The sequence below is a fragment of the Pantherophis guttatus genome, chromosome 9, assembly GCF_059756535.1.
Source record: "Pantherophis guttatus breed Tessera chromosome 9, ASM5975653v1, whole genome shotgun sequence".
NCBI classification, from domain to species: Eukaryota; Metazoa; Chordata; class Lepidosauria; order Squamata; family Colubridae; genus Pantherophis; species Pantherophis guttatus.
The window spans coordinates 26,526,769-26,538,793 of record NC_142071.1 but is presented as its reverse complement, the minus strand read 5'-3'; the positions used below and the strand labels follow the sequence as shown (position 1 = coordinate 26,538,793).

The following is a 12,025-nucleotide window of genomic DNA, read 5'->3' as shown; positions in this document are numbered from 1 at the left end:
CTATCACTTCCCTTTCAATGAAAGGTTCCTTTTGAAATGCTAAATTGTTTCAAGAGTTCTGCTTTCTTGACATGGAGTGGAGAGGCAGGCCCTTACACTTATAATGAGGTAGAATTAGCTCATCTGGTCATGGGGAGGCTGACACTCACCCAGGTGGGCAGTCCAAGCATTGCTTCTGATATCTCAACCCGCTGGTGTTACTGTAGGTTCCTGCAGGGCAGAGGATGGGGGCAGATGATCCAATGGGGCAATAGGTGCCTGGTGGACAAATGTTCCCAGTGACTCCATCGGTGGGCACCTGAAAGAGAAGAAGAGCTACATAGATACATAGATTTTTCAAAGTATAAGATGCACCATTTCCCCCCCAAAAAAGAGGGTGAAAATCTGGGTGTGTCTTATACTCCAAATGTAGCCCCGCCCAGCTTCTCAAAGGGAGATTTTGGAGGCTGAAAAAAGCATAAGAAACGAAGCTTCAGAAAAGAAGTCCCCAAACAGAGCTTCAGAAAAAAGCCTCCAAACAGAGCATCAAAAAAAGCCTCCAAACAGTTTCAGAAAAAAGCCTCCAAACAGAGCTTCAGAAAAAAGCCTCCAAACAGAGCTTCAGAAAAGAAGCCTCCAAACAGAGCTTCGGAAAAGAAGCCTCCAAACAGAGCTTCGGAAAAGAAGCCCCCAAACAGAGTTTCAGAAGTTTCAGAGGCAGAAAAAAACAAAAAAATAAGCAAGGCACGGAGCTCACAACCAAGGAACCTGTTGCTAAAATTCACCTCTGGGAAGAGCTGATTGGGGGTATTCCGGGAGGCCGATCCACCTGCCAATCAGCTTTTTTCTTATTTTCCTCCCCAAAAACTAAGGTGCATCTTATACTCCAGTGCATCTTATATTCCGAAAAATACGGTATACAGTATATACCAGAGCAAAAGATAATAAAGGACAGAGGCATTCCTCCCTATTTAATTTTCCAGAGAGAATAATGCTGAATCTCTATCTTCTCCAGAATGGCCCTTGAATTCTTTCCATAGCATTCCCATTCCTGCCCCGGGGTGAAATGCTCCTGGTTCGGACTGGATCTCCCAATCTGGTACTGATGGCGGTGGGTGATTCGGAGAACCGGTAGCAAAAATCCCTGCCCCCTCCCCCATGCCCAGCTGAGCTACGCAATCATCAGAGGCTTCTTTTTTTTTTACTTTTAAAAGCATTTTTTCTACAACCTCTTCGGCCGAAGAGATTGTAAAAAAAAATGCTTTTAAAAGCCTCTGACGATCCCAGCTGAATTGCCTGATCATCAGAGGCTTTTAAAAGCATTTTTTTTTACAACCTCTTCGATCCCAGCTGAGCAACACGATCGTCAGAGGCTTTTTTTTTTTTACTTTTAAAAGCAATGCTTTTAAAAGTAAAAAAAAAAAAGATTGCATGCCACAGCTGATCAACCCCCTCCTCGTGAGCTGTTCTACTTACCGCATGTCTCCTTTTGGCATGCACTGCGTGTGCGCACCTCGCATTTGGTGCATGGTGCGCACTGCGCATACGCATCCAGCGAACCGCTAATAAACCGGTTCAGGTTTCACCACGGTCCTGCCCTAATTGAATTTATCTACTCTGCTTCTGGCTGCCCTGTTCATTTTCCTTCTACTTTTCCCAGAATTTCTCAAGAGAGTTGGGTTCCTGCATAATTAAGTGGAGCAGACAAATATGTACACAAGAAGATGTGTCACTATTATTTCTTGGGAATGCGTGGTGAGAGGGACAGAAAATATCTACGCAAGAGTCAGACTTACCGAAGACACTGCTCTTCTCCAGCAATAAAACCCAGCCTCACACCGGCCGCTCGGGGCACTCTGCCCTGGAATGGCACAGAAAAACCCTGCTCTACAGGGGATGCATTCCTGAAGGCTTCTCAACCCCTTCCTGATCCCATAAGTTCCTTCTGGACAAGCCTCCGTCTGTGCACTACCAGGAGGACAATAAAACCCCTGAAAAACAAAGACAATGTTGATGTTTAAAGTTAGTGTGTCTCCTGTAAATTAAATCCAATTTGAGGGGTCCTTGGTGCTCTCCGAGCTTGGTTTTTTTCATGCAGATGTTTCATGGCAACATCATCATACCTAGTTTGGGTAATGAAACACTTTGCAAGAAAACAGCTAAGCTCAGAGTTCACAAAAAAACCTTCACCTTTAAAGCGCTCCATGGCTTAGGACCTGGCTATCTACGGGACCAATAGCCTCCCACCGGCCAGTACGCTCCCATTGAGAGGGGCTCCTCCGGGTGCTGTCGGCCAAACAATGTCGACTGGCGGCCCCCAGGGGGAGAGCCTTCTCTGTGGGGGCACCTACGATCTGGAATGAACTCCCCCTGGAGATACGGAGGATCCCGGATCTGAGCACCTTCTGTCGCGCGCTTAAAACTTTTTTATTTCATCAAGCTGGCCGGGCCTAAATCTTCTCCCCTTTTAAATATAAATTTTAAATATAAATTTTAATTTGTTTTAAATTATGGGGTATTTTAAATACAGCCAAATTATTTAATTTGTTTTTAATCTATTTTAAATTTTTATATTTATGTGTTTTATCTTGTGGCTGTTCACCAGCCTGAGTCCTTCGGGAGAAGGGCGGTATAGAAATTTAATAAAATAAATTTAATAAAATAAATCTCAACCCCGAGCTACAAATATTCTCCTTTATTCAATCTGATTTAATATCTGCAGATCCTCAGGCAAGCAAAAGGAAATAGAATAGAATAGAATAGAATAGAATAGAATAGAATAGAATAGAATAGAATAGAATAGAATAGAATAGAATAGAATAGAATAGAATAGAATTCTTTATTGGCCAAGAGTGATTGGACACACAAGGAATTTGTCTTTGGTGCATATGCTCTCAGCGTACATAAAAAACAAGATACATTCATCAAGAATCATAAGGTACAACACGTAATGATAGTCATAGGGTACAAATAAGCAATCAAATCATACTAGGAAACAATCAATATAAATCGTAAGGATACAGCAACAAGTTACAGTCATACAGTCATAAGTGGGAGGAGATGGATGATAGGAAGGATGAGAAGATTAATAGTAGTGCAGATTTAGTGAATAGTTCGACAGTGTTGAAGGAATTATTTGTTTAGCAGAGTGATGGCGTTTGGGAAAAAACTGTCCTTGTGTCTAGTTGTTCTGGTGTGCAGTGCTCTATAGTGTCGTTTTTAGGGTAGGAGTTGAAACAATTTATGTCCAGGATGCGAGGGGTCTGTAGATATTTTCCGAGCCCTCTTTTTCATTCGTGCAGTAGACAGGTCCTCAATGGAAGGCAGGTTGGTAGTAATTGTTTTTTCTGCAGTTCTAATTATCCTCTGAAGTCTGTGTCTGTCTTGTTGGGTTGTAGAACCCAACCAGACAGTTATGGAGGTGCAGATGACAGACTAAGTAATTCCTCTGTAGAACTGTATCATCAGTTTCTTGGGTAGTTTGAGCTTCCTGAGTTATCTTCCCTAATAAAAGAAGAAAAGAGGAAATGCCCCTTAGGCAGGGGTGAAATCCAGCAGGTTCTGGAGAACTGGTAGCGGAAATTTTGAATAGTTCGGAGAACCGGCAAATACCACCTCTGGCTGGCCCCAGAGTAGGGTGGGAATGGAGATTTTGTAATATCCTTCCCCTGGAGTGGGGTTGGAATGGAAATTTTGCAGTATCCTTTCCCTGCCACGCCCACCAAGTCACGCCCATAGAACCGGTAGTAAAAAAAAAATTGAATTCCACCACTGCCCTTAGGCGGGAAAAAGAATTTCTAATTAGGTCCAACAAAGGCTGAAGAACCTGACTATTAGAAGGAACAAAGAAGTTCCAAAGAAGATAGAAAACAGATCTGCAGGATCCTGAAAAATAGATGCTCAGCATCCTGAACAGAAGCACACCATGTCCCATTTATTTGCAATCAATATTTTGTTTTCTACCAACTTACCGTTGGACAGATTTTAGGTAGGATCATTGCTACAGAATCACAGTAGAATCCAGCTGGGCAAGGTTGGCATACATCTCCTCCATTCAGAGTGGAATTGTCCCAGTAGAAGCCAGGTAGGCATGGGTAAGAGAAGGGAAACCCTGTCCCTGAGGGACATGCATAGCCCAAGGGGCAATCTCCAGTCTAAAATAAAACATGCACACATGTAGGAGAAGGACAGGCATAACCAGGGGCGGAGTTAAAAGAGGGATCAGTCTAGAATCCGTATGTTGCCACAAGCAAGATAAGTTAAACCCTCCTTGAGTGCCATTGGCCCTTACCTATCTCTAACCAGGTATTCACTCTTAGTTGAAAAGATTCTTGTGCATAGACTACAGCAAGAAATCCAGGGGTGAAATCCAGCAGGATCTGACAGGTTCTGGAGACCCGGTAGTGGAAATTTTGAGTAGTTCGGAGAACCAGCAAATACCACCTCTGGCTGGCCCCCAGAGTGGGGTGGGAATGGAGGCTTTGCAGTATCCTTCCCCTGGAGAGGGGAGGAAATGGGGATTTTGCAGTATCCGTCCCCCAGGAGTAGGGAAGGAATGGAGATTTTGCAGTATCCTTCCCCTGGAGTGGGGAGGAAATGGAGATTTTGCAGTATCCTTCCCCTGGAGAGGGGAGGAAATGGAGATTTTGCAGTATCCTTCCCCAGGAGTGGGGAGGGAATGGAGATTTTGCAGTATCCTTCCCCTAGGAATGGGGAAGGAATGGAGATTTTGCAGTATCCTTCTCCCAGGAGTGGGTGGGAATGGAGATTTTGCAATATTCTTCCCCTGAGTGAGGTGGGAATGGAGATTTTGCAGTATCTTTCCCCTGCCACGTGCACCAAGCCACATCCACCAAGCCACACCATGCCCACCAAGCCATGCCCACAGAATGGCAGCATTCCAAGGGAGATAAGGTGGGTGTTTATAAACACTCCCCTGAAAGACTGTTTGAAAAGCCTTTCGGACTGGAAATGACAATAATTCACAGCCATATGAATAAAAGAGGTTTGCCGGGACTAAGATTGTGCTGTATACTTTCTAAGGAAGCCTAGGTCAGAACAGAAACTAAGATGCCCAATGTGATGGTTACTTGGGTTTGCCCTTCTAAAAGTATCTCAGTCTGCCGGATACAAGGGCGGGGGAGATAGGAAGACCTGATACTATCTGGTATCAGAGGACGGGTGGGAAGACATGCAAGGAATGAAATTGGGGAAGAACATCTAGGAGAGGACATAGATAATCAAGACTGGAGTCTCTTGACTGAGACACAGGTACTCACAATTTGGGATATTCCTTGGGGTTCTTGTCCTTCTTCATAACAATACTTGCCCCTAGGACATAGCAAGCATTGTTCTGCTTTGCTTAACCCCCTTTGATCTCCATAGGTCCCATTAGGACACGGCTTTGCGTGAGGATACTGGAGGCGAAAGGAAGAATGGAAGCTGCTCTTAAAGCAAGCCACGATGGTATAATAGCACACGCTTATGACACATTAAAATGCTCCAAGCTCTTTGTGCTCACTTCATTTGTTTAAAACTGACTCATTCCCCCCACCCCCCAACCTTCCACTGCGGCTCTCAAATTATCCTTGAAAATACCTGCGATTCTGATAGATTTTCTTCGTAGGTTCCCATGCAACAACTTGGTAAAACAGATTCGGGAAGCGAAAGACCATTATATCCCCATCAAGTAGATTGCTTGCACACATTTCTCTGGATTGAATTCCTTTTAATCACCGAATGTAAGAAATCAGAGTGGATGCTAAGAGCTAGCTAATCGTTTGCTTAAAAATCCTGGATTTCACAGTTGTTACAGAAATGGAAATTTCCGACTTCTTCCAGCTTAGGCACTGAGTCATAAACTAAAGCGGGCTTCCTGTAGGGGGCGCTCTCCACTGGAGGTGGTTGATGGGATAAGAAGTTGACCTCATCCCCTTAGTTTTAATTAACTTTTCTTAATTTTAATTGGTTTTTAAAAATGTTTTTACTGTTTGTAAGCCTTCCAGAGTCACTTTATCAATACAACGGGAGGCTTATAGGATAGGATAGGATAGGATAGGAGGGGAGGGGAGGGGAGGGGAGGGGAGGGGAGGGGAGGGAAGGGAAGGGAAGGGAAGGGAAGGGAAGGGAAGAGAAGAGAAGAGAAGAGAATATAGAATATAGAATATAGAATATAGAATATAGAATATAGAATATAGAATATAGAATATAGAATATAGAATATGGAACAGCATGGAATAGAATAGATATTGGAATGAAGAATAGAATGGAATGGAATGGAATGGAATGGAATAGAATAGAATAGAATAGAATAGAATAGAATAGAATAGAATAGAATAGAATAGAATAGAATATGGAATAAATATTGAATAGAATATTGAATATGGAACAGAACAGAATAGAATAGATATTGGAATGAAGAATAGAATGGAATGGAATGGAATGGAATGGAATGGAATGGAATAGAATAGAATAGAATAGAATAGAATAGAATAGAATAGAGTAGAGTAGAATAGAATAGAATAGAATAGAATAGAATAGAATAGAATAGAATAGAATAGAATAGAATAGAATAGAATAGAATAGAATAGAATAGAATAGAATTTTTTATTGGCCAAGTGTGATTGGACACACAAGGAACTTGTCTTGGTGCATATTTATTTATTTATTTATTTATTTATTTATTTATTTATTTATTTATTTATTTATTTATTTATTAAATTTATATACCGTCCTATTCCTAAGGGACTCAGGGCGGTGAACAGCGAACGATAAAAATACATGTAATACAAACGTTAATAATAAAAAACCAATTAAAATATACTAAACATTCTGGTCCTAGATAATTCAAGACATCCCAGTTTAAAATAAAATCAAAAAGCAATATAAAGGGAAAGTTAGGCCAGGCCGGCCTGCTGAAACAGGAATGTTTTGAGGGCACGGCGGAAAGTGCGCAGATCCGGAATCTTCTGTATCTCTGGGGGGAGCTCGTTCCAGGTGGTGGGTGCCCTCACAGAAAAGGCTCTCCCCCTGGGGGCCGCCAGTCGACATTGTTTGGCTGACGGCACCCTGAGAAGTCCCTCTCTATGGGAGCGTACTGGGCGGTGAGAGGCTATTGGTGGCAGAAGGTTTATATATATATAAATATATTATATTTATTTATTTAATTGGATTTATATGCTGCCCTATCTCCACAAGACTCAGGACGGCTCACAACAATAAACAAAAACAAACAGACAGTTAAAAACAAAGTCCATGATAAAATTAATACAAATCCAATATATAAGTTAATTAAATTAAATTAAATTAAATTAAATTAAATTAAATTAAATTAAATTAAATTAAATTAAATTAAATTAAATTAAATTAAATTAAATTAAATTAAATTAAATTAAATTAAATTAAATTAAATTAAATTAAATTAAATTAAATTAAATTTCCCTCACATCCTTGAGGGGAATAGTAAAGTTTCTTTGCTTGTCAGAAGTATTTACATGAATAGTATAATTTTGGAATTGCTAGGGGAGGACACAAAACCCTTGTGAATTCTGGAATCTGTACTTTTTCTAAGTTTCCATACTCCAAACAGGTATACATACAGTTTGCGGGAAAGTGCAAATGTTCATTTTACAATAAGAGAATAGTATCTTAAAAATTCTCTACCTGTCCTAGGAATTCTGAAAACAAACATGCACAATAGAAAAACTGTAGATAGGAATCTGTGCATTGATTTTTCTCTTCGATGAAATGCATTCACAAGGGACAAACAGTCTTGATGAAAATTCAAGAGAGGAGACAACTGGACCGAATCAATTGACGAATACTCACCATGTTGCCTGGTGGGCAGTAGTAGCCTCTCGGACAAGCGTGCTCTTCAGCGTTGGGAACAGCTGCCAGGCCTCCAGGGCAAAGCAAACCAGCTGGGCACACCATCCGATCCAACATTATCTCCCGGCTGGTATTCATGTCTGCACAAAAATGCCCAACAAGGCAGGAAGAGCAGGAGGTAGATCCAGGTTCCTACCCAGCAAGAAGAGAAAAGAGAAACAGGGCCTCAGTTGAGATGCTCAGAACTTAGTAATAAAGGAGAATATTTGTAGCTCAGGGTTGACATGAGGGATCCTTGGTGCTACAACTTGAGTAGAATAGAATAACAGAGTTGGAAGGGACCTTGGAGGTCTTCTAGTCCAACCCTCTGCTTAGGTAGGAAACTCTACATCATTTCAGACAAATGGTTATCCAACATCTTCTTAAAAACTTCCAGTGTTGGAGCATTCACAACTTCTGGAGGCAAGTCGTTCCACTGATTAATTGTTCTCACTGCCAGGAAATTTCTCCTTAGTTCTAAGTTGCTTCTCTCCTTGATTGGTTTCCATCCATTGCTTCTTGTCCTGCCCTCAGGTACTTTGGAGAATAGTTTGACTCCCTCTTCTTTGGGGCAGCCCCTGAGATATTGGAACACTGCTGGGGGGGGGAACGAAACTTTAATTTTGGGTTTTGCGGATTAGATTGGTTTGTTGCTATAGACATGGGTAGTATATATTATTATGTAAAAGTAGAACATTGTATAGTCAAGGCTATGGTTTTCCCAGTTGCAATGGACGGCTGTGAAAGTTGGACCATAAGGAAGGTTGAACACCAAAGAATTGAGGCCTTTGAACTCTGGTGCTGGAGAAGACTCCTGCGAGTCCCTTGGACTGCAAGGCCATCAAACTGGTCAGTGCTAGAGGAGATCAACCCTGACTGCTCTTTAGAAGGCCAGATCCTGAAGATGAAACTCAAATACTTTGGCCACCTAATGAGAAGGAAGGACTCCCTGGAGAAGAGCCTAATGCTGGGAACGATTGAGGGCAAAAGAAGAAGGGAACAGCAGAGAACGAGGTGGCTGGATGGAGTCACTGAAGCAGTCGGCGTGAGCTTCAATGGACTCCAGAGGATGGTAGAGGACAGGAAGGCCTGGAGGAACGTTGTCCATGGGGTCGCGATGAGTCAGACACAACTTTGCAACTAACAACAACAAAAAACATTGAGGTTGTATGTTATGTACCTTATTCTACTACACCAAAAGGAGTCAAGAACTCAATGCTTTTCTTTTCTTTTTCTTCTCTCTTGTCCCTTTACCATACAATTTTTCCTCATTCTCTTTCCTCCCCTTATTTTCCCCTTATTTTCATTTTTTTTCTTTGTATTTCTGTACTTTACATTTTGATAAACTAATAATAAAAAAAAAAATACAAACAGTTCAAGGCATCTTTATAAGATTACTCCTAACCAGTCTGGGAACATAAGAAAGGCAATAATAAACTACATTATTTTGCCATTTGTCTCTGTAGTTTAATCCCCATCTCTGATCATAACGAGCATCTTTGTAATAAAGATATTTGATCTCTGGCCAAACGATGAAGCGGTTATGGAAAGCTAGCCCGGAGCAGATCAGAAGTACTAACCAGAGACCAAGAATGCTTCATTTTGTGTGAAAGGACGCAGGGTTTGGGGCTGATTTGTTAGAAGAAAGGCTTTTTTGCCGTTCTCCTAATCAGTGGTTCTGACATGCTGTTTCCCTTTTGTTAGCAAAACGAACATTCAACTGCATTGCAATTTCGACTCCCCCAGGAGCCAATCAGGAACACTCCTATCTGCCCCCTTCTTTTTTCCCCTTGCTTTAATCCTTCTGAAAATGTGGAACAGAAAACCAAGTGGCACATTGCTTTGGCATGGCAAACGGACACCGGCCCTTAGTAAAAGGACATGTGATGACCGGGGGCGTGGCACGAAAGCAACACAGCCAAAGAACATGTCTAACTCCCCTTTATTGCTCCAACTTTGCCCCCAAACGTCCCCAAAACACACACCTTCAACAGCCTCTGGCTGCGAGTAGTCCAGGGAGCAAGGTGAACCAAACAGTAACCAAGGCAAGAAGTCCAGTAAGCAAGGTTAGCCAAACAGTAAGCAGAACAAGAAGTTCAGCAAAGCAGGCAAACCGGACAAGCCCCACAAGACAGAACACAGTAATCTCCAGGCATCGGCAAGTGCACATGAGGCTCCAAGATTCAACGCTTGTTCCCAACAAATGCCCATCCCACCGGCATCTCACCGGTCCGCTTCAAGGTGCTAGTTCTCACCTATAAGGCCCTACATGACTTAGGTCCGGGATATTTGCAGGACCTTCTCCTGCCTGCCTCTCACCGTCCTGTTTGCTCACATAGGGCCGCTCTCCTCAGGGTTCCGACGGCGAGCCAATGTCGTCTTGCAGTGCCCAGGGGTAGGGCGTTCTCTGTGGGTGCTCCCACCCTCTGGAATGAATTACCTACCGAGCTCCGGATGGCTCCTGATCTCCGCTCCTTCCGTCGGGACTTGAAGACTTGGCTATTCAAACAAATAGGCTGACTCTGATTCCGGGTTTTATTATTTACTATTAATTAATTATTTGGGATTTTATTGCACTTGTTTCTTAACTTGTGTTCGCCACCCTGAGTCCTTCGGAAGAATGGCGGCATATAAATACATGTAATAAATAAATAAATAAATCTCCTTACATCTCAGTCCAAGGTGTGCCTTGTGAAGTGGGAGGAGCACTCTCCTCCCTCATAGCTGGCTCAATCTGTGTTGTTCTCGCCTTCTCTCTTCTCTGCATGCTCTAAGATCAGGAGGGAGTAATCCTTGCTCATCGCCTGAGCTCTATCTCTCATATTCATCTTGCCCCTGTTCCTCCCTGTCTACAAGCTGTTCTAATCCTGAAATGCCTTGGCCTGACTGGCCCTGCCCTTCCCCATTTTCTTCCACAGCCAATGAAGCCGCCCCCTTAATCTCTGTCGGCTCAGGTTCCAGTTTGTCTTCCCCCACAGATTCAGGCTTCGACGGGGGCATGACAGGACATCAGTTTCCATCTATTGAAATGTTTACCTGAATCATCTGTAGTTTTCAACATGTATGCATTGAAAAGGACCCAAAATACTACCGACTCAATTCCAAGAGTCTGACTTCATGGGACTGCCTCCACTTCCATGAGACAGCACTATGACCCAAATGGATAACTTGGTTGCAGTTGACTAAAAGCAAAGCTATAGGTTGGATTTTGTTAGACTTTGTGAGTCTCTTTTGCTGGGAGGAAGTAAGGGTGGAGAATGAACAAGATATGGTCCGTTAGGAGTTAATGGTCACCTAAGATCCTAAGGAAACATAGCCAACGGTGGCCAATGGCAAGGAAAGGTGCACATTGAAGTTTAGCAACTTCAGGAGAACCAGAGTTGGATAAGTAAGTAGAGTGAAGAACAGGAGGACTTAAAACAACACTGAATTTGGAAATACATTGACTTTTTAGCTTAGGCAATATCGCAGGATTATTATGATCTTCTACGGAAGGAAACTATCTCTGTCTCTGCCTCATCTATCTATCTATCTATCTATCTATCTATCTATCTATCTATCTATCTATCTATCTATCTATCCATCCATCCATCCATCCATCCATAGTTTCTTTCTCTCTCTCTCTCTGGCTCTCTCTCTCATACACACACACAGAGGGAGAGACAGAGAGCGACAGCAAGACAGAGACAGAGACACACACACAGAGAGAAACAGAGACAGAGAGTGAGAGATAGATAGAGACAGAGAGTGAAAGATAGAAAGAGACAGAGAGACAGAGAAAAAGAGAGAGAGACACACACACAAAGAGAGAGAGAGAGCAAGACAGAGACAGAGACACACACAGGGAGAGACAGAGAGTGAGAGAAAGAGAGAGACAGAGAAAGAGACATACACACACAGAGGGAGAGACAGAGAGAGACAGCAAGACAGAGACAGAGATACATAGAGAGACATAGACAGAGAGTGAGAGATAGAGACAGAGACAGCAAGAGAAAGACACACACACACACACACAAAGAGAGAGAGAGAGAGAGCGTTTTCAGCCCTATAGAAGAAAATGTGTTTTCGATGTATATCTGTAAATTCTAAGCTGAAATATAACGTTACTATAGAGAGAACTGCCAATGATTTCTGATAGAGAGAAAGATACATCATCGACCAGCCAATGCCATCCACTTAC

General features: G+C 42.4%; 1 protein-coding gene across 1 annotated transcript in view; it reads right to left on the bottom strand.

Annotated features, from left to right (window-relative positions):
* Window positions 1-12,025, bottom strand: part of LOC117668244 (uncharacterized) — a 167,242-nt gene that overhangs the window by 124,993 nt on the left and 30,224 nt on the right. Inside the window, exons 10-13 of the mRNA XM_087875571.1 lie at window positions 7,807-7,998; window positions 3,951-4,133; window positions 1,776-1,970; window positions 150-298 (exon numbers count right to left, since the gene is read on the bottom strand). Of these exons, the coding sequence (XP_087731697.1) occupies window positions 150-298; window positions 1,776-1,970; window positions 3,951-4,133; window positions 7,807-7,998 (719 nt within the window). The remainder of the gene's footprint in view (window positions 1-149; window positions 299-1,775; window positions 1,971-3,950; window positions 4,134-7,806; window positions 7,999-12,025) is intronic.